Raw genomic sequence first — 22,250 nt, forward strand, 5'->3', positions numbered from 1 at the left:
GTTGGCTAATTACCATTGCCCTATAGCAAGCACCAGTTAGCCTTGAGCTAGCCTCAGGCCCATCTCCCGGCTATCTACCTCTCTGTCAACCGGACGGGACCTCCTAGTGTTGACACTGAGCCCCGCCGATCCAACACGACTGGTTTGCCGACGAAATCGTCTGATGTGGTTTCAACAGGCTTCCCGTTGCGACGACCACGAAGATCCATCTGCCAGCCCCGGCCCGCTAGCACACGCAAACTACAACTGTGCTCCCTGCTAGCTGTGCTGAAGCACCAATTTGAACTGCTCTCGGACTCACATATTGCTGTTCACTTGACCTTATGATCACTCAGCTGCACAGCTGATGCCTGCTGGACTGTTCCTTTACACGGTACCCTGTCCTGTTTATTCTGTTTAGCCTTAGCCCAAACGTTATCGCTATTACCAGTTGTTGTCTTAGCTCTCTCTAATAACACCTGGGACTGCTTTATGCCTCTCTCCCATGTCAATTATGCCTTGCCTATTGCTGTTTGGGTTAGTTCTTATTATACAATTTCACTGTAGAACCCCTAGTCCCTCTCAAACTGCCTCAAATAGTTCCTTTGTTCCACCCCCCATACACGCCGAGACCGGCTCAATCGGTGCCTCCAGTGATGCTGTCTCTTTCATTGTTACCCAACGCTTAGGGTTACCTGAACTGTACTCATATCCTTCCATATCCTTTTCTGTACATAATGCCCTGAATCTTTTCTACAACGCCCGGAGAACTGCCCCCTTTATTCTATGTACCCAACGCACTAGAAGACCAGTTCTTAAAGCCTTTAGTCGTATCCTTATTCTAGTCCTCCTCTGTTCCTCTGGTGATGTAGAGGCTAACCCAGGCCCTGCAGCCCCCAGTATCACTCCTACTCCCCAGGAGCTATCATTTGTTGACTTCTGTAACCGTAAAAGTATTGGTTTTCTGCACGTAAATATCAGAAGCCTCCTTCCTAAGTTTGAGTTATTCACTGCGTTAGCACACTCCGCCAACCCTGATGTTCTAGCAGTGTCTGAATCCTGGCTTAGGAAGGCCACCAAAAATTCTGAAATTTCCATCCCCAACTATAACATTTTCCATCTAGATAGAACTGCCAAAGGGGGTGGAGTTGCAATCTACTGTAGAGATAGCCTGCAGAGCTCTATCACACTATCCAGGCCTGTGCCCAAACAGTTTGAGCTTCTACTTCTAAAAATCCACCTTTCCAGAAATAAATCTCTCACTGTTGCCGCTTGCTACAGACCCCCCTCAGCCCCCAGCTGTGCCCTGGACACCATATGTGAATTGATTGCCCCCCATCTATCCTCAGAGTTCGTACTGCTTGGTGACCTAAATTGGGATTTGCTTAACACCCCGGTCATCCTACAATCTAAACTAGATGCCCTCAATCTCACATAAATTATCAACGAACCTACCAGGTACAACCCTAAATCCGTAAACATGGGTACCCTCATAGATATCATCCTGACTAACTTACCCTCTAAATACACCTCCGCTGTCTTCAACCAGGATCTCAGCGATCACTGCCTTATTGCCTGCGTCCGTAACGGGTCCGCGGTCAAACGACCACCCCTCATCACTGTCAAACGCTCCCAAAAACACTTCAGCGAGCAGGCCTTCCTAATTGACCTGGCCCAGGTATCCTGGATGGATATAGATCTCATTCCGTCAGTAGAGGATGCCTGGTTGTTCTTTAAAAGTAATTTCCTCTCAATCTTAAATAAACATGCCCCATTCAAAAAATACAGAACTAAGAACAGATATAGCCCCTGGTTCTCCTCAGACTTGACTGCCCTTGACCAGCACAAAAACATCCTGTGGCGTACTGCATTAGCATCAAATAGTCCTGCGATATGCAACTTTTCAGGGAAGTTAGGAACCAATATACACACGCAGTCAGGAAAGCAAAGGCTAACTTTTTCAAACAGAAATTTGCATCCTGTAGCACTAACTCCAAAAAGTTTTGGGACACTGTAAAGTCCATGGAAAATAAGAGCACTTCCTCCCAGCTGCCCACTGCACTGAGGCTAGGAAACACTATCACCACCGATAAATCTACAATAATCGAGAATTTCAACAAGCATTTTGCTACGGCTGGCCATGCTTTCCACCTGGCTACCACTACCCCAGCCACCAGCTCTGCACCCTCCGCTGCAACTTGCCCATGCCCCCCCCCACTTCTCCTTCACACAAATCCAGACAGCTGATGTTCTGAAAGAGCTGCAAAATCTGGACCCCTACAAATCATCTGGGCTAGACAATCTGGACCCTTTCTATCTAAAACTAGCCGCCGAAATTGTCGCAACCCCTATTACTAGCCTGTTCAACCTCTCTTTCGTAACGTCTGACATCCCCAGAGATTGGAAAGCTGCCGCGGTCATCCCCCTCTTCAAAGGGGGTGACACTCTAGATCCAAACTGTTACAGACCCATATCCATCATGCCCTGCCTTTCAAAAGTTTTTGAAAGCCAAGTCAACAAACAGATCACCGACCATTTCGAATCCCACCGTACCTTCTCCGCTATGCAATCCGGTTTCCGAGCTGGTCATGGGTGCACTTCAGCCACGCTCAAGGTCCTAAACGATATTATAACCGCGATCGATAAAAGACAGTACTGTGCAGCCGTTTTCATTGACCTGGCCAAGGCTTTCGACTCTGTCAACCACCGCATTCTTATTGGCAGACTAAATAGCCTTGGTTTCTCAAATGGCTGCCTCGCCTGGTTCACCAACTACTTCTCAGATAGAGTTCAATGTGTCAAATCGGAGGGCCTGTTGTCTTGACCTATGGCAGTCTCTATGGGGGTGCCACAGGGTTCAATTCTTGGGCCGACTCTTTTCTCTGTGTATATCAATGACGTCGCTCTTGCTGCTGGTGACTCTCAGATCCACCTCTACGCAGACGACACCATTTTGTATACATCTGGCCCTTCATTGGACACTGTGTTAACAAACCTCCAAACGAGCTTCAATGCCATACAACACTCCTTCAGTAGCCTCCAACTGCTCTTAAACACTAGTAAAACTAAATGCATGCTCTTCAACCGAACACTGCTTGCACCCGCCCACCCGACTAGAATCACTACTCTCGACGGGTCTGACCTAGAGTATGTGGACAACTACAAATATCTAGGTGTCTGGTTAGACTGTAAACTCTCCTTCCAGACTCACATTAAGAATCTCCAATCCAAAGTTAAATCTAGAATCGGTTTCCTATTTCGCAACAAAGCCTCCTTCACTCATGCTGCCAAACATGCCCTCGTAAAACTGACTATCCTACCGATCCTTGACTTCGGCGATGTCATTTACAAAATAGCCTCCAACACTCTACTCAGCAAATTGGATGTAGTCTATCACAGTGCCATCCGTTTTGTCTCCAAAGCCCCATATACTACCCACCACTGTGACCTGTACGCTCTTGTTGGCTGGTCCTCACTACATATTTGTCGCCAAACCCACTGGCTCCAGGCCATCTATAAATCACTGCTAGGCAAATCCCCGCCTTATCTTAGCTCATTGGTCACGATAGCAACACCCACCCGTAGTCTGCGCTCCAGCAGGTATATCTCACTGGTCATCCCCAAAGCCAACACCTCCTTTGGGCGCCATTCCTTCTAGTTCTCTGCTGCCAATGACTGGAACGAATTGCAAAAATCTCTGAAGCTGGAGACACTTATCTCCCTCACTAACTTTAAGCATCAGTTGTCAGAGCACCTTACCGATCACTGCACCTGTACACAGCCCATCTGAAATTAGCCCGCCCAACTACCTCATCCCTATATTGTTATTTATTTTGCTCATTTGTACCCCAGTATCTCTATTTGCACATCATATCTTGCACATCTATCATTCCAGTGTTATTACTAATTGTAATTATTTTGCACTATAGCCTATTTATTGCCTTACCTCCATAACTTGCTACATTTGCACACACTGTATATATATTTATTTCTGTTGTATTTTTGACTTTGTTTTGTTTTACCCCATATGTAACTCTGTGTTGTTGTTTTTATCGCACTGCTTTGCTTTATCTTGGCCAGGTCGCAGTTGTAAATGAGAACTTGTTCTCAACTGGTTTACCTGGTTAAATAAAGGTGAAATAAAATAAAAAAGTAAACGATCTGAATACCTATGTAAATGTGATATTTCATTTTTTCATTTTTACTAAATTAGCCAACATTTAAAAAAACATGTTTTTGCTTTGTCATTATGGGGTATTGTGTGGAGATTGATGAGGGAATAAAACAATTTAATCCGTTTTAGAATAAGGCTGTAACGTAACAAAATGTGGAAAAAGTCAAGTGGTCTGAATACTTTCCAAAGTTACTGTATGTCCCTTTGTACTGTCAGGCTAGAGAAGTGCACTGAGTTGCATATGTCCCTGTGTACTGTCAGGCTAGAGAAGTGCACTGAGTTGCATATGTCCCTGTGTACTGTCAGGCTAGAGAAGTGCACTGAGTTGCATATGTCCCTGTGTACTGTCAGGCTAGAGAAGTGCACTGAGTTGCATATGTCCCTGTGTACTGTCAGGCTAGAGAAGTGCACTGAGTTGCATATGTCCCTGTGTACTGTCAGGCTAGAGAAGTGCACTGAGTTGCATATGTCCCTGTGTACTGTCAGGCTAGAGAAGTGCACTGAGTTGCATATGTCCCTGTGTACTGTCAGGCTAGAGAAGTGCACTGAGTTGCATATGTCCCTGTGTACTGTCAGGCTAGAGAAGTGCACTGAGTTGCATATGTCCCTGTGTACTGTCAGGCTAGAGAAGTGCACTGAGTTGCATATGTCCCTGTGTACTGTCAGGCTAGAGAAGTGCACTGAGTTGCATATGTCCCTGTGTACTGTCAGGCTAGAGAAGTGCACTGAGTTGCATATGTCCCTGTGTACTGTCAGGCTAGAGAAGTGCACTGAGTTGCATATGTCCCTGTGTACTGTCAGGCTAGAGAAGTGCACTGAGTTGCATATGTCCCTGTGTACTGTCAGAATGGTAAAGATAAGTAATAGATACAACATCAACCATATTATAATGTTTGTATTTCCTTGTGTGTGTCCTCAGAGTGGGGAAGCTGTTGGTCTCTAGCCTGGACATCCAGGGTTAGGGTTAGATATAATGCTACTGTACTAAGCTGTACATTCCTGTGTATTCCCAGAGTGGGGAAGCTGGTGGATTCTAGCCTGGACATCCAGGCCATCCAGCTGCCAGCGCTGCAGTACCAACACGAGAGACGCTCCCACGACTGGACCTTGGACGACGCCAGCAGCTACAGCGCCATGACCGACGTAACCGACTTCACTGACAGCGGCACGCTCATCTCCGAGGACTGCTCCAACATCAAGCTCAACACAGGGGTGAGAGAGGATAGTTTTTTGTGTGGATTCAGGCAGAAAGTAAGCTGAATGTCAATATAGAAGGTTGCCTGTTAACACATCTTCTCTTTCTGTCATCAATATGGTTTATTAATAGGAAAGTTTAGGAGCTTACAAAATATAGGAACATACTGTATTAAATCACAGATGATATGAAAATAATGTATGTCTGTCTGTCTGTCTGTCTGTGTCTCTGTCTGTGTCTCTGTCTGTGTCTCTGTCTCTGTCTTTCTAGGCCAGATTGTACATGCAGCAGTTCTATGCCATGTTCCTGAAGCGGGCGCTCTATAGCTGGAGGAACTGGAAGGTGATTGTTGCCCAGTTCCTGGTGCCCCTGGTGTTCACCGTGCTGGCCCTGGTGGTGGCGAAGACCTTCCCCGGGCGCCACGACTCACCGCAGTTGAGGCTGGCACTGGGCCGCTACGGGCCCACCACCGTACCCGTGGCCCTGGAGCCCGGCAAGGGACCTCTGGCAATCGCCCTGGCACAGGTGTATTCCTCGCAATTGGCCGCCCAGAAAGCCCAGGATGTCAGTATTAGCGGTAAGCGTGTCAGCATGTTGGAAGGGATCGGATGATCACATAATGAGTAGTTATTTGAGATGCAAGGTCATTTGTAGATCAGTGATTCTGTGCAGCCTGTCTGCAATCTAGTCAATCTCAAACACGCATGGTGGAATCTACTTCAGGCTTTAGACCATAGAGATGCACCCATGGAAAAAGCTTATCTTTACTGATCCACCCTATCCCCTGCTCCTTTTCCTTAGACTTCACTGAGTACGTGCTCACCAAGACCGAGGAGGAGGGCGGGGCATTCAACGAGCGCTGCGTGGTGGGTGCATCGTTCTGTGGCGGCACGGGGAAGTTCGCCGAGGTCACGGCCTACTTCAATAACCAGGGCTACCACACGGCCGCCACGGCCCTGATGATGGTGGACAATACCCTGTTCAAGATGCTGGCCGGGCCCAACGCCTCGATTATGACGGGAAACATGCCAATGCCCCGCAACGTCTCCGAGAGTGCTCAGAGTCAGCTGACAGAGTGAGTGGAGGTGGGGAATGGGGAGGATGGCAGGGATATAGGGGAGGAAGGGAGGAGGAAGGGGGGAGGGAGGGAGGGATGGGGGAATGGAAGTGGAGCGGGTGTTATGAAAAGAGGAGAGGGGATGGGAAAGGAAGGGAGAATGGATGAAAAAAAAAGGAGAGAAGTTGTAGGGACGGAAAAGAGGGTATGGAAGGAACACAGGTGTTATCTTTAACACATTTGAGAAGAGGGGTGAATGTTTAGTTGGGTACTCTGCATGAGTCACTCTGACTCAGTCGATTTATCTTCCTTATTGTTGTTAGATAGAAGTTGACTTTTCCATCAACCACCTTGTTTTGGGTCCCTATTATGGTCTCTCCTTTAAACACCTGCGGTCCACACATCCGTTACAGCCACTAAATCCCAATTAAACCAGGCTACGTCCCAAATGGCACCCTATTCCTTATAGAGTGCACTACTTTTCACCATGGTCCATAGGGCTCTGGTCAAACGTAGTGCACTATGTAGGGAATAGGGTGCCATTTGGGATGTAGGCCCAGTCAATGAGCTCCCGGCCCTGCTGGCTGGATCGATGGGGAAGCAACAGAGGTTGATGATAAGTTAGGGTCTGAGGGGGAGATATTGACCAACATCATTCATCAGGAGGTTTTTTAGAGGTGAGAGGATAAAGAGAGAGTGGTAGTGGTTCGGTCAGCGAAGTTATATTGATGGGAGGAAGGACTGAGTGAGAGAAGGATGAGAGGATAGAGGTCTGATGAAGATGAATATTTCTAGTTTCATAATACTCCTCCATCTCTCTCTCTCCTTTTCCCCTCTGTCTGCCTACCTCACCACTCAATAAATAATTTGCTTCCTCCCTTACTTTTCTTTCTCTTTTTCTGTCACTCCTCCCAGCTCCATCCCCTTCTTTCTTTTCCTCCCGTCTCTTTCACACTTGTTTACCCTCCTCTCTCTTTCATTGCGCTCTCTCTTTCGCTCACTCTCTCTTTCTCTCCCTCTCTCCCCCTCACTCTCTCAATTCAATTCAAATTGCTTTTTTGCTTTAGGGACAGTTTTAATAATAAATAGTAATCCCCCCCCTCTCTCTCTCTCACTCCTTCCCTCCTCGACACAGAGGTCAGACGGGATTCGCCATCGCCATCAACCTGATGTACGGTATGGCGTCCCTGTCCAGCACCTTCGCCCTGCTCCTGGTCACCGAGCGCTCAATCAAATCCAAGCACGTGCAGCAGGTCAGCGGCGTCTACCTCTCCAACTTCTGGTTCTCTGCACTGCTCTGGGACCTGGTCAACTTCTTCCTGCCCTGCGTGCTCATGCTGGTCAGTATACCATCTGGATTTACTTAAAGGCACAATGCAGCTGTTTTTATATCAATATCAAATCATTTCTGGGTAACAATTAAGTACATTACTGTGATTGTTTCCAATGAAAATGCTCAAAAGGAAACAAAAATAGCTTCTTAGCAAGAGCAATTTCTCAAGCAAGAATTTTGCTAAGACTGTCTATGGAGTGGTCTGAGTGGGGAGGGTAAACTGAAAAATATCGGCTATCCCCCCCAAACATCCCTCCCTCCCAACAGGTGGTGTTCCGGGCGTTTGCAGTCAAGGCCTTCGTAGCGGACAACCACCTGGTTGACGTGTTATTACTCCTGCTGCTATACGGCTGGGCCGTCGTCCCCCTCATGTACCTGCTCAGCTTCCTGTTCTCCACTGCCGCCTCCGCATACACCCGCCTCACCATTTTCAACATCATCAGCGGCACCGCCACCTTCCTCACTGTCACCATCATGACCATCCCAGGTGAGAGCCAAGGCCAGGATACTAGATACTAGCGTTTCACACTATCGTGCCGACCCAAACCAAACTGTGCCGGCTCTGATATTTTCAGGATGGTCCAGCGACTGTGGGGATGCGTAGCCAGTGCCAGCCTGGTGCTCTTATTTGCTTCACAACTGGGGATTAGGCTGGCAAAATACGCTGTGGAAATACATTTGATGAATTTCCCTTACCTTGATTCTCTTTTCTCATTACCTCTCCTCCTTCTCCTCCTCCTGTTTCCCCTCATCTCCCTCTCCCCTCCTCTCCTCCTCCTGTTTCCCCTCCTCTCCCTCTCTCCTCTCCCCTCCTCCCTCCTCTCCTCCTGTTTCCCCTCCTCTCCCTCTCCCCTCCTTCCCCTCCTCTCCTCCTCCTGTTTCCCCTCCTCTCCCTCTCTCCTCTCCCCTCCTCCCTCCTCTCCTCCTCCTGTTTCCCCTCCTCTTCCTCTCTCCTCTCCCCTCCTCCCTCTCCTCCTCCTGTTTCCCCTCCTCTCCCTCTCTCCTCTCCCCTCCTCCCTCCTCTCCTCCTGTTTCCCCTCCTCTCCCTCTCCCCTCCTTCCCCTCCTCTCCTCCTCCTGTTTCCCCTCCTCTCCCTCTCTCCTCTCCCCTCCTCCCTCCTCTCCTCCTCCTGTTTCCCCTCCTCTTCCTCTCCCTCTCCTCCTCCTGTTTCCCTTCCTCTCCCTCTCCTCTCCTCCTCCTGTTTCCCCTCCTCTCCCTCTCCCCTTCTCCCTCCTCTCCTCCTCTCTTCTCCCCCTCTCAGAGCTAAAGCTACAGGACCTGTCTCGTATCCTGGACAAAGTGTTCCTGCTCTTCCCTAACTACTGCCTGGGCATGTCCTTCAGCCAGTTCTACCAGAACTACCAGTTCATCACCTTCTGCACCTCCAACCCCATGGCCACGGGCTTCTGCCGTTTCTTGAGTGAGTAGTGCACGATGCTCTGCTACAGCAGGGAGAGAGAAACCGTAGCTGTATCACTGTGTCCGTAGTTCAGTAGGACTACCTATCGTATTAGTCGTTTTTTGGGGAGTGGGGTGGGGACCAAAAATGTAGAGTATTATTTTATGGAACAATATACAAATGTTATTGAGAAAGATCATTTGAAAAATGTAATGTTATTGTGTAAATATATGTATTGGTTCTCTTAATTTTGATAGGAGAGATACAAATGTAATGAGTAAAAGGTTGTTTGTTGATATTTGTTGATGTGAATTTTTTTTTAAACAGATTTTAAGGTTGTCGTTAGATTTGGGGTGGGGTGGGGTCGCCACAATAAAAAAATAAAAAAAGGTCTCTCCAGAAATTCCTGCGTAAAAAATAAATAATGGGGTCCCCGCTGAAAAAGTTTGAGTACCACTGTGTTACATGATATGTAGTTGTAGGAATATTGTGTTGATGATGATGATCACAATAATGTTGATGAGAATGATTCTGACTACGACGATGGTAATGAGTATGATGAAGAACCTGTCCTGCCATTTTCTAGTTAACCCTTCGTAGCCCTGACTGGTCTTGTTGCTCCTCCCTCCTCCAGACATCACGTACCAGGAGAACTACTTCTCCATGTCGGAGCCGGGGGTAGGCCGTTTCCTCGTGGCCCTGTCCCTGCAGGGTGTAGTCTTCATCACCCTCCTCTTCATCATCGAGATGCAGTGTGTCAAAACCCTCTGCCGCTTCCTCACCCACCTCGCCAGGAGACGTAAACAGGTCAGCAGGGGAGGGGCCAGAGAATTGACCATAGGGTGCTGCCTCATGCCCCAGGTGGGTGGAGTTTTCACTTTATGACCTATGGAATTGTCAAATGTGCATACTCCGCCCACCTGGTGCCCTGAGCGAGATTAAACTAATGCCCCCTTTGTTTCTGTAGGGCTGTATACAAGAGGAAATTATACACATTTCTTTGAAGAATTTCTGATTTCTGAAAAGCTGGTATATTTTGGTGTGGTTGGGTACAAAATTCAACATAATGTTCCCTGTTGCAAATTCTTACAGCTGTATTATGCCAGTAGTATAAAAAGAGCCCATTGATAGTAATAGTCTGTATGTGTCTCCTAGCTGCCTCTGATAGGGGATGTGGCCCTACTGCCGGAGGACAGGGACGTAGCGGAGGAGAGGAAGAGGGTTCTGGAGTGTCAGCCCATAGTAGAGTCTATGGTGGGGAGCCCTCTCATACTGCAGGACCTCAGCAAGGTACAGCACCTGTCTGTTAGTCTGTTCTCCCTCCCAGAGGCATCCAGTAGTGGTGAGGGTCTCTCTCTCTCTGTCTGTCTGTCTCTCTCTCTGTCGTTCTCTCTGTGTCTCTTTCTCTCCTCTCCCCCCAGGTCTACAGCAGTGATCTCCCACCCTCTCCTCTCCCTCCCCCCAGGTCTACAGCAGTGATCTCCCACCCTCTCCTCTCCCTCCCCCCAGGTCTACAGCAGTGATCTCCCACCCTCTCCTCTCCCTCCCCCCAGGTCTACAGCAGTGATCTCCCACCCTCTCCTCTCCCTCCCCCCAGGTCTACAGCAGTGATCTCCCACCCTCTCCTCTACATCCCCCCAGGTCTACAGCAGTGATCTCCCACCCTCTCCTCTCCCTCCCCCCAGGTCTACAGCAGTGATCTCCCACCCTCTCCTCTCCCTCCCCCCAGGTCTACAGCAGTGATCTCCCACCCTCTCCTCTCCCTCCCCCCAGGTCTACAGCAGTGATCTCCCACCCTCTCCTCTCCCTCCCTCCAGGTCTACAGCAGTGATCTCCCACCCTCTCCTCTCCCTCCCCCCAGGTCTACAGCAGTGATCTCCCACCCTCTCCTCTCCCTCCCCCCAGGTCTACAGCAGTGATCTCCCACCCTCTCCTCTCCCTCCCCCCAGGTCTACAGCAGTGATCTCCCACCCTCTCCCTCCCTCCAGGTCTACAGCAGTGATCTCCCACCCTCTCCTCTCCCTCCCCCCAGGTCTACAGCAGTGATCTCCCACCCTCTCCCTCCCTCCAGGTCTACAGCAGTGATCTCCCACCCTCTCCTCTACATCCCCCCAGGTCTACAGCAGTGATCTCCCACCCTCTCCTCTCCCTCCCCCCAGGTCTACAGCAGTGATCTCCCACCCTCTCCTCTACATCCCCCCAGGTCTACAGCAGTGATCTCCCACCCTCTCCTCTCCCTCCCCCCAGGTCTACAGCAGTGATCTCCCACCCTCTCCTCTCCCTCCCCCCAGGTCTACAGCAGTGATCTCCCACCCTCTCCTCTCCCTCCCCCCAGGTCTACAGCAGTGATCTCCCACCCTCTCCTCTCCCTCCCCCCAGGTCTACAGCAGTGATCTCCCACCCTCTCCTCTCCCTCCCTCCAGGTCTACAGCAGTGATCTCCCACCCTCTCCTCTCCCTCCCCCCAGGTCTACAGCAGTGATCTCCCACCCTCTCCTCTCCCTCCCCCCAGGTCTACAGCAGTGATCTCCCACCCTCTCCTCTCCCTCCCCCCAGGTCTACAGCAGTGATCTCCCACCCTCTCCTCTCCCTCCCCCCAGGTCTACAGCAGTGATCTCCCACCCTCTCCTCTCCCTCCCTCCAGGTCTACAGCAGTGATCTCCCACCCTCTCCTCTCCCTCCCCCCAGGTCTACAGCAGTGATCTCCCACCCTCTCCCTCCCTCCAGGTCTACAGCAGTGATCTCCCACCCTCTCCTCTCCCTCCCCCCAGGTCTACAGCAGTGATCTCCCACCCTCTCCCTCCCTCCAGGTCTACAGCAGTGATCTCCCACCCTCTCCTCTCCCTCCCCCCAGGTCTACAGCAGTGATCTCCCACCCTCTCCTCTCCCTCCCCCCAGGTCTACAGCAGTGATCTCCCACCCTCTCCTCTCCCTCCCCCCAGGTCTACAGCAGTGATCTCCCACCCTCTCCTCTCCCTCCCCCCAGGTCTACAGCAGTGATCTCCCACCCTCTCCTCTCCCTCCCCCCAGGTCTACAGCAGTGATCTCCCACCCTCTCCTCTCCCTCCCCCAGGTCTACAGCAGTGGTGAAACAGTATTGGCGGTAGACAGACTCTCTCTAGCAGTGGGGAAAGGAGAGTGTTTTGGCCTGCTGGGTTTCAATGGAGCAGGGAAGACCACCACCTTCAAGATGCTCACAGGGGACGAGACCGTCACCTCTGGTGATGCCTACATTGACGGCTACAGCATCCTGAGGGATGTCAAGAAGGTAGGAGAGCGAGAGGGAGGTAAGGAGAGGGAGAGAGGGGGGAGGGAGGGAGGGAGGGAGAGAGGGAGGGGGAAATTAGCACTTTTGAAAAATTATTAAAATTGTTTTGTCACATACACCGGATAGGTGCAGTGAAATGTGTTGTTTTACAGGGTCAGCCATAGTAGTATGGCATCCCTTGAGCAAATTAGGGATAACTACCTTGCTCAAGGGCACATCTGCAGATTTTTCATCTTGTCGGCTCGGGAATACTCAAACCTCTAAGCTAACTGCCGCCCTTACTTGAAAGTTCATTAGGGCACACCGTAGCAAAGCATTTTGCAACAGAAAACAAAAACTAGCATTTCCTTTTGAACACATACAGATAGGACCTTCTCAATTAGGGGCTGTTTTCTTACGCTTTGTGCCTCCTGAACACGAACCAGTTCTAATATACAATGAAACTCACAAAATCACCTTGCATGACACCACCCTCTCTCCCATGTGTCGTAGGTACAGCAGAGGATTGGCTACTGCCCGCAGTTCGACGCTGTCCTGGATCACATGACAGGAAGAGAAACGCTGTGCATGTACGCTAGGCTCCGGGGGATACCAGAGAAATACGTGTCGGGCTGCGTGGAGAACGTGCTACGGTCCTTACTACTAGATCCCCATGCTGACAAACTGTGCCGCAGCTACAGGTAAGCATTCAGGGGAGAGAGTAGGGGGGAAGGGGTTGGGTGTGTGTGTGTTGGTTTGGAGGTGGGGGACAGAGTGTGTGTGTGTGAGTGTGTGTGGGGCAGTTGCTGGTCACAGAGTCCTTTTCTTGCTCTATATTTGTTGTGCTCCTTCTGTCCCTCTAGACATAGCATGTCCTATAGTGTACACTACTCCTTCTGTCCCTCTAGACATAGCTTGTCCTATAGTGTACACTACTCCTTCTGTTCCTCTAGACATAGCTTGTCCTATAGTGTACACTACTCCTTCTGTTCCTCTAGACATAGCTCACGAATGTCAAGAGATTGCTGAGTACAAACACACTCCCTTTCCTCCTTCCTTCCTCCCTCCTACATACATCTCTCCATCTTGCCCCCCTCCCTCTCCCTCTCCCTCCCCCTCCCCATCCCTTCCTATCCCTCTCTCTTTTTCCCTCCTTCACCTCTTTCTCTCTCCCTGCAGTGGGGGCAATAAGAGGAAGCTGAGTGCGGCTGTGGCTCTGATTGGTGGACCCCCGGTCATCTTCCTGGACGAGCCATCCACCGGCATGGACCCGGTTGCTAGGCGACTGCTGTGGGACGCCGTGACGCGCACCCGAGAGTCTGGAAAGGCCATCATCATCACTTCTCACAGGTGAACATAGCGCGCACACACACACCGTCCTCTTCATCGCTAACATGATCATCCTCATTTCTTCATCATCTTCCACCTTCCAGTACAGCCATTACTTTGTTTCAGGAAGGAACAGAGAGACTCAGAGATTGAAATAGATGTTGTCATGCTTGGTATCTTCTTTTTATCTCTCTCAATCTTTCTCCCTCTCCTCTCTTTTTCCCACTGTTCTTCCCCTTCTGTCTTGCTCTCTCTGCTGTAGTATGGAGGAATGCGAGGCCCTGTGCACCAGGCTGGCTGTGATGGTGAACGGTCAGTTTAAGTGTCTGGGCAGTCCCCAGCACCTGAAGAGTAAGTTTGGCAGCGGCTACACACTGCTGGCTAAAGTACGAGTCGACAAGGAGGTGGAGGACAGCGACCTGCAACTCTTCAAGGACTTCATCGAGAGCACCTTCCCAGGTCAGAGACAAACACACACACACACACACACACACACTTTTTCCACATTTAGTTACGTTACAGCCTTATTCTAAAATGTATTACATAGTTTTTTCCCCTCATCAATCTACACACAATACCCCATGATGTTTGCTAACAAACATTTTTTTTTTTTATGAAAGTATTCAGACCCTTTACTCAGTAATTTGTTGAAGCACCTTTGGCAGCGATTACAGCATCAAGTCTTCTTGGGTATGACTCTACAAGCTTGGCACACCTGTATTTGGGGAGTTTCTCCCATTCTTCTCTGCAGATCCTTTCAAGCTCTGTCAGGTTGGATGGGGAGCGTTGCTGCACAGCTATTTCCAGGCCTCTCCAGAGATCTGGTTCAAGTCCGGGCTCTGGCTGGGCCACTCAAGGACATTCAGAGACTTGTCCTGAAGCCACTCCTGCGTTGTCTTGGCTGTGTGCTTAGGGTCGTTGTCCTGTTGGAAGGTGAACCTTCACCCCAGTCTGAGGTCCTAAGCGCTCTGGAGCAGGTTTTCATCAAGGATCTCTCTGTACTTTGTTCCGTTCATCTTTCCCTCGATCCTGACTAGTCTCCCAGTCCCTGCCGCTGAAAAACATCCCCACAGCATGATGTTGCCACCACCATGCTTCACCGTAGGGATGGTGCCAGGTTTCCTCCAAACAGAACAAAGAGTTCAATCTTGGTTACATCATTTACATTTACATTTTAGTCATTTAGCAGACGCTCTTATCCAGAGCGACTTAGTTATTGAGTGCATACATTATCTCTAGTGGCACAGCTAGCACTGCGATGCAGTGCCTTAGACCACTGCGCCACTCGGGAGGCACATCAGACCCAAGAATCTTGTTTCTCATGGTCTGAGAGTCTTTAGGCGCCTTTTGGCAAACTCCAAGCATGCTATCATGTGCCTTTTACTGAAGAGTGGCTTCCGTCTGGCCACTACCATAAAAGCCTGATTGGTGGAGTGCTGCAGAGATGGTTGTCCTTCTCTACAGAGGAACTCTAGAGCTCTGTTAGAGTGACCATCGGGTTCTTGGTCACTTCCCTGACCAAGGCCCTTCTCCCCTGATTGCTCAGTTTGGCTTGGCGGCCAACTCTAGGAAGAGTCTTGGTGGTACCAAACTTCTTCCATTTAAGAATGATGGAGGCCAATGTGTTCTTGGGGACATTCAATGCTGCAGAAATTTTTTGGTACCCTTCCCCAGATCTGTGCCTCGACACAATTCTGTCTCGGAGCTCTACGGACAATTCCTTCGACCTCATGACTTGGTTTTTGCTCTGACATGCACTGTCAACTGTGGGACCTTATATAGACAGGTGTGTGCCTTTCCAAATCCTGTCCAATCAATTGAATTGACCACATGTGGACTCCAATCAAGTTGTAGAAACATCGCAAGGATAACTAATGAAAACACGATGCACCTGAGCTCAATTTCGAGTCTCGTAGCAAAGGATCTGAATACTTATTAAAAGGTATTTCAGTTTTTTTTTTGTTTTTTTTTACATTTGCAAATATTTCTAAAAAACAGTTTTTGCTTTGTCATTATGGGGTATTGTGTGTAGATTGATGAGGGGAAAAACGTATTTAATCAATTTTAGAATAAGGCTGTAACGTAACAAAATGTGGAAAAAGTCAAGGGGTCTGAATACTTTCCGAAGGCACTACACGCACGCACGCACGCACTCACCCCACCCCCCGAGGCGATCCAAGATGTATGACTGTCAATGGTTTAGGGGGTTGGTCTAACATGACATCACTTCCTTCTCTCCACAGGAAGTCTACTGGCAGATGAACACCAGGGTATGGTGCACTACCACTTGACTGACAAGACTCTCACCTGGGCACAGGTAACTATCTCTCTTTCTCAGCCGGTCCCTATTCACTCCTTAACCCTTCTCCTTGGCCCTAACATGTCAGCCAAACTGCCTTTTTAGATTTTAGATAGGGCTCCCGAGTGGCACAGCGGTCTAAGGCACTGCATCTCAGTGCTTGAGGCGTCACTACAGACCCCCTGGTTCGATTCCAGGCTGTATCACAACCGGCCGTGATTGGGAGTCCCATAGGGCGGCGCACAATTGGCCCAGCGTTGTCCGGGTTTGGCTGGTGTAGGCCGTCATTGTAAATAAGAATTAGTTCTTAACTGAATTGCCTTGTTAAATAAAAGTTTAAAAAATACGAAGAGTGTAATGACTCTTGGCACTAAGTGTATTTGCAATTGATTTGTGTCTGACTACTCCAGACTATTGAAGTTGTCAGAAACAGCTTGTGATTTCAGTCTAAGCACTGACTCACCCTATGTGACTCACCCTATGTGACTCACCCTATGTGACTCACCCTATGTGACTCACCGTATGTTACTCCCCCATGTTCCCCCTCTTTCTCTCCCCTCTCTTTATCCCCCCCATTCTCCCCCAGGTGTTTGGCACCCTGGAGGCAGCCAAAGAGAAGTACAACATCGACGACTATGCTGTGAGCCAGATCTCCCTGGAACAGGTGTTCCTCAGCTTCGCCCAGTTCCAGCACTGCAGCAGGAAATAGATGGAGCGAGGAGGAAGAAGAGGGAGGGAGCTCCATCTCTCTGTTTCTCTCTCTTTCTCTCTGTCCATCCGTCGTGTGCATCTCTCCACTCTGTGTGGATGACCTGTGTACATGGACTCGACTATGTGACGCGCCACTGAGCTATGCTCAGCTCTTGATCTACACACACTTACATACATATACACAGACAGACAGACACTGTGCAGTGATGGAGCAGAGGTTGAATCCCTGGACACCTGGACTTCAACGTGGCCGTGTTCTTGGACCGCCACAGAGACTGGACACGTTGATCCAAGCCTGGGTCTTAACCATCAACCACTCCTTTCTCTTCTGTTCAATCAGTTTGTGTGTGTTGGACATTTAGGCCAGTCCAGAGGGAAGGTTAGGGAGTTTGGTTTAGGGGGGGGGGGGTCTGCTATATGACCAAGTAACCAATCTTAGATGTTACATATTTCTTGTCTTTGACGTTTAAAGACCATGTTTACCACTGGATACCACTGGATATGAGTGGTCTACTGCGACTCTACTGTGACTCTGTGGTCTACTGCGAGTCTACTGTGACTCTGTGGTCTACTGAGAGTCTACTGTGACTCTGTGGTCTACTGAGAGTCTACTGTGACTCTGTGGTCTACTGAGAGTCTACTGTGACTCTGTGGTCTACTGCGAGTCTACTGTGACTCTGTGGTCTACTGAGAGTCTACTGTGACTCTGTGGTCTACTGCGAGTCTACTGTGACTCTGTGGTCTACTGCGAGTCTACTGTGACTCTGTGGTCTACTGCGAGTCTACTGTGACTCTGTGGTCTACTGCGAGTCTACTGTGACTCTGTGGTCTACTGCGAGGCTACTGTGTGACAGACAGGGTTGTGAATGTGTGACAGACAGGGTTGCCTCCTTTTGTGCACGTGTATGCAGCATTCTTTGTGTTATTTATGATTTTGGTCTCCTCATATGATTCTTACTTTGGTCCTAAAGAATTGTGCCCAGTGGGTATTGTTTGTCACTGATATGATTGAAATATACAATGAAGCACTTCAAGTGAGGCAATTGTAAAACAAATCAACACAATGGTAGTAGCCCTTATAGCCTTATCAGAAACGATTGAAAGGGTGGACTTTTTTTTTTTTTTTACTGGGTTAAATGCCATGCTAATGCCATGCGCTAACGCTTGCTCATCCTTTTTGGTCGGATGTAAATTACAGTGGGGGAAAAAAGTATTTAGTCAGCCACCAATTGTGCAAGTTCTCCCACTTAAAAAGATGAGAGAGGCCTGTAATTTTCATCATAGGTACACGTCAACTATGACAGACAAAATGAGAGAAAAAAATCCAGAAAATCACATTGTAGGATTTTTAATGCATTTATTTGCAAATTATGGTGGAAAATAAGTATTTGGTCAATAACAAAAGTTTCTCAATACTTTGTTATATACCCTTTGTTGGCAATGACACAGGTCAAACGTTTTCTGTAAGTCTTCACAAGGTTTTCACACACTGTTGCTGGTATTTTGGCCCATTCCTCCATGTAGATCTTTTCTAGAGCAGTGATGTTTTGGGGCTGTCGCTGGGCAACACAGACTTTCAACTCCCTCCAAAGATTTTCTATGGGGTTGAGATCTGGAGACTGGCTAGGCCACTCCAGGACCTTGAAATGCTTCTTACGAAGCCACTCCTTCGTTGCCCGGGCGGTGTGTTTGGGATCATTGTCATGCCGAAAGACCCAGCCACGTTTCATCTTCAATGCCCTTGCTGATGGAAGGAGGTTTTCACTCAAAATCTCACGATACATGGCCCCATTCATTCTTTCCTTTACACGGATCAGTCGTCCTGGTCCCTTTGCAGAAAAACAGCCCCAAAGCATGATGTTTCCACCCCCATGCTTCACAGTAGGTATGGTGTTCTTTGGATGCAACTCAGCATTCTTTGTCCTCCAAACACGACGAGTTGAGTTTTTACCAAAAAGTTATATTTTGGTTTCATCTGACCATATGACATTCTCCCAATCCTCTTCTGGATCATCCAAATGCACTCTAGCAAACTTCAGACGGGCCTGGACATGTACTGGCTTAAGCAGGGGGACACGTCTGGCACTGCAGGATTTGAGTCCCTGGCGGCGTAGTGTGTTACTGATGGTAGGCTTTGTTACTTTGGTCCCAGCTCTCTGCAGGTCATTCACTAGGTCCCCCCGTGTGGTTCTAGGATTTTTGCTCACCGTTCTTGTGATCATTTTGACCCCACGGGGTGAGATCTTGCGTGGAGCCCCAGATCGAGGGAGATTATCAGTGGTCTTGTATGTCTTCCATTTCCTAATAATTGCTCCCACAGTTGATTTCTTCAAACCAAGTTGCTTACCTATTGCAGATTCAGTCTTCCCAGCCTGGTGCAGGTCTACAATTTTGTTTCTGGTGTCCTTTGACAGCTCTTTGGTCTTGGCCATAGTGGAGTTTGGAGTGTGACTGTTTGAGGTTGTGGACAGGTGTCTTTTATACTGATAACAAGTTCAAACAGGTGCCATTAATACAGGTAACGAGTGGAGGACAGAGGAGCCTCTTAAAGAAGAAGTTACAGGTCTGTGAGAGCCAGAAATCTTGCTTGTTTGTAGGTGACCAAATACTTATTTTCCACCATAATTTGCAAATAAATTAATAAAAAATCCTACAATGTGATTTTCAGGAAAAAAAATTCTCAATTTGTCTGTCATAGTTGACGTGTACCTATGATGAAAATTACAGGCCTCTCTCATCTTTTTAAGTGGGAGAACTTGCACAATTGGTGGCTGACTAAATCCTTTTTTCCCCACTGTATGTAATAGATTCATGGTACTGAAGCCACTTCCTGTAGGAAATCATTAGATTGGTTTGCAGAAACGTTGCAGGAACGTTAGCTAACAAATGCATATCTGAAATAACAACAACCTCTCTGCACTGCATTGCATTGCACAAAAAAACCGTGCTAGGTATTGAGATGCCCTCAAACCATCATCAAAATTCCTAATTGCAAGATTCACAAAGGAAAAAAAGTATCTCGAAGGATTTGGGCATGTTGGACTGTTTGGTTCCTATGCTTAGCATTGGGTCTGTCCACTGACTATAGCAGTGGACATAGATACAGAATCACTAAATCCACCTGTTGAGTTCCATATATGTTATATTGGTGAACATGTTGTCATTCCTGACCTATAACAGTTACGGTAATTATTTGACTTTAAGGGATAGGTCAACGACTTTGTAAAATGTGAAATCGCTGAACTATCCCTTAAAGTGAGGCATATTTTGGTTTGTTTACCCACACAAATTTAACTGCAGCTTAAGCATTCCATGTTAACTTTATTTGTTTGTGTGCTGTCCCTTGACTGCTGTCAATTATACTACTACAGTACTACAATGTTATTCCTGAAGGCTGAAACAAAATGACGTTTTTGCTTATGAATGTGTAGATGCATTACAGCTATGGACCAATGCACTGTTACATCCTCTTAATATAGAGCTTAGAGTACTTTACTATAGAGTAAAATAACACACCGTCCACTCAACAAACCAGTCACCTTTTTCCGTCCATTGGCTGTTGTTCTTTTCATTTGCAAAGCCTTTCTTAATGTAATTGAATGAAGCGAATGCGAGGTTTAAAGACAGTAGCTTCCACTGGAATGAAAGTATTTCTGTCCAGACAGAGAATTCCTGCTTCTTCTTGTCCCAGCATTCCATTTATTTAATTTTTTTGCTTTGTGAAAAATGATTAGGCCTAGTCCAATATTTACTCCTCTTGTGTCTAGACATGCTAACTCTCCTATGTTCTCCCAATGCTACACTGGTCGATGTGGTTATGTATCTGAACTATCAACAGTAATCATGGGAGAATAGTGTAAACGTCAGTTGACTTTTTTTTGTTGACGTTTTAACTTTTAAAAAAGTGAACTGTCCCTTTAAAATAATGTTTCTGATAATGGTTAACTTATCAATGCAACTGACTGTAAAACAGCCTCACACATGTGAGGGTCATTGTAACATGTGAAGAAACGACCATGGTCTTGTATTGCTTTCTGAACTGATGTTATTGTTAACAAACACCTATGTATTGCTGAAGGTGACATTCCTACTCATAGCTCACTCAATCTAACGAGTTGACTCTATGTATTTTTTAAAAGCACTCTTGAAGTGAACCTCTGCAACAGTAGCTGTTTCTGGGATGGTTAAACTTAAGCACTGCGTAGGATAGTTGACAAACTGATAGTTGACTAACTGATAGGCAAGTGGTTACAGACAACACTTAACTAGAGGCAGACGTTCATGCTTGGAAGACAAAAAAATAGGGCTTATTGATTATACAGGGCTCTGTCCTGACAAATGATGTTTTTGTTACGTTTCTACATATCATATAGATGCACAGTTCACCTATATGGACATGTCTTACAGCTACTTCTTGAGAATCAACCCAAATGTCACATTTTGAGTTAAGTTAAAGAGAACTTGAAAACATTGTGATGATGATGCAAATGATTAGGATAAAATACAATGTATCATATTTAAAAAAGGGAATCTTCATCATTGAAATCGTATGTACTGTATCATGGAACTAACCTTGTCTACTGTATAATTACTGCTATTATTTTTTAATTAAATTTGCTCTATGCAAATAGAAGCAAAAACAAGTATTCCTTTACTTTAGAAACACCATACTCCCATTATACATGATCAATGATGAGGTATTTCTCATTTTAAGACAGCGGTTCTATAACCTTATAAAACTGGACCAGCTGGACTCAGCCAGGAGTACACTGTGGTCATATATACTATGTTAACACCTATATGCTTGGTTTGCTAATCAGAACATGACCCATCTATATACCCTCAGTAGTTACAACCCATTTATTTCTCTGGTGTTTTCAGAGGGGAAGGCACAGAAACTTTGACTAGGGAAAGAAATCTTGCAGGACCAGTTATCTGACCTCCCTATTCCTTGCTGTATTGCCAGATTAGCGTATGTCATACAACCTGGAACCTATGGGCCGGTTTCCCAGACACAGGTTAAGCCTAGTCCTGGACTTAATAGCATGTCTAATGGATAATTTTTTGTCTAGGACTATGCTAAATCTGTGTCTGGGAAACCGACCTATGTCCTACAACCTTTATTGGGCTTGGGTTATTATTTCACTCCCCTGAATAGAAAAGTAGGGGTTGGTCAAAGACATTCGTATTACCAGGAAGCGTGGAGAAAAGTATTTAATAGTTGTGAGAGGGAATTGTGTCAGTTCTTTGTTCATGTTGTCGTGACGTGCCTTTCTCACAATCTGCTAATTGCTTCTTCAGAAAGTGTGAAACACATTCAGACCTAAAAGACAATCAAGATGAACCTGTATTGCTACTTCCTCTTATTCCGTTTTGTGATTACATTTAATCAGTGTGTTCTCTGTTTCTCAGTATAGACGGATAACTAAATGAGATAATGACAGATAATGATATCGACGTGATATCCATGTTCTAAATTCTGTTGAGAGGCTGTTCCGTTATGTTGAGCAATATGGTCAGCATATACA

General features: G+C 47.4%; 1 protein-coding gene across 1 annotated transcript in view; it reads left to right on the plus strand.

The window, feature by feature from the left end:
• The window catches only part of abca3b (ATP-binding cassette, sub-family A (ABC1), member 3b), a 69,552-nt gene extending 51,608 nt beyond the window's left edge, over positions 1 to 17,944 (plus strand). The window contains exons 18-31 of the mRNA XM_084146303.1: positions 5,167 to 5,365; positions 5,619 to 5,925; positions 6,150 to 6,423; positions 7,541 to 7,745; positions 8,006 to 8,225; positions 9,000 to 9,158; positions 9,772 to 9,944; positions 10,293 to 10,427; positions 12,210 to 12,404; positions 12,897 to 13,084; positions 13,563 to 13,733; positions 13,975 to 14,171; positions 15,956 to 16,029; positions 16,598 to 17,944. Of these exons, the coding sequence (XP_084002429.1) occupies positions 5,167 to 5,365; positions 5,619 to 5,925; positions 6,150 to 6,423; positions 7,541 to 7,745; positions 8,006 to 8,225; positions 9,000 to 9,158; positions 9,772 to 9,944; positions 10,293 to 10,427; positions 12,210 to 12,404; positions 12,897 to 13,084; positions 13,563 to 13,733; positions 13,975 to 14,171; positions 15,956 to 16,029; positions 16,598 to 16,720 (2,620 nt within the window). The 3' untranslated portion in view covers positions 16,721 to 17,944. The remainder of the gene's footprint in view (positions 1 to 5,166; positions 5,366 to 5,618; positions 5,926 to 6,149; positions 6,424 to 7,540; positions 7,746 to 8,005; positions 8,226 to 8,999; positions 9,159 to 9,771; positions 9,945 to 10,292; positions 10,428 to 12,209; positions 12,405 to 12,896; positions 13,085 to 13,562; positions 13,734 to 13,974; positions 14,172 to 15,955; positions 16,030 to 16,597) is intronic.
• Positions 17,945 to 22,250: the final 4,306 nt, after the last annotated feature.

Source organism: Coregonus lavaretus, assembly GCF_964263955.1.
Source record: "Coregonus lavaretus genome assembly, chromosome: 28".
In the NCBI taxonomy this organism is placed as follows: Eukaryota; Metazoa; Chordata; class Actinopteri; order Salmoniformes; family Salmonidae; genus Coregonus; species Coregonus lavaretus.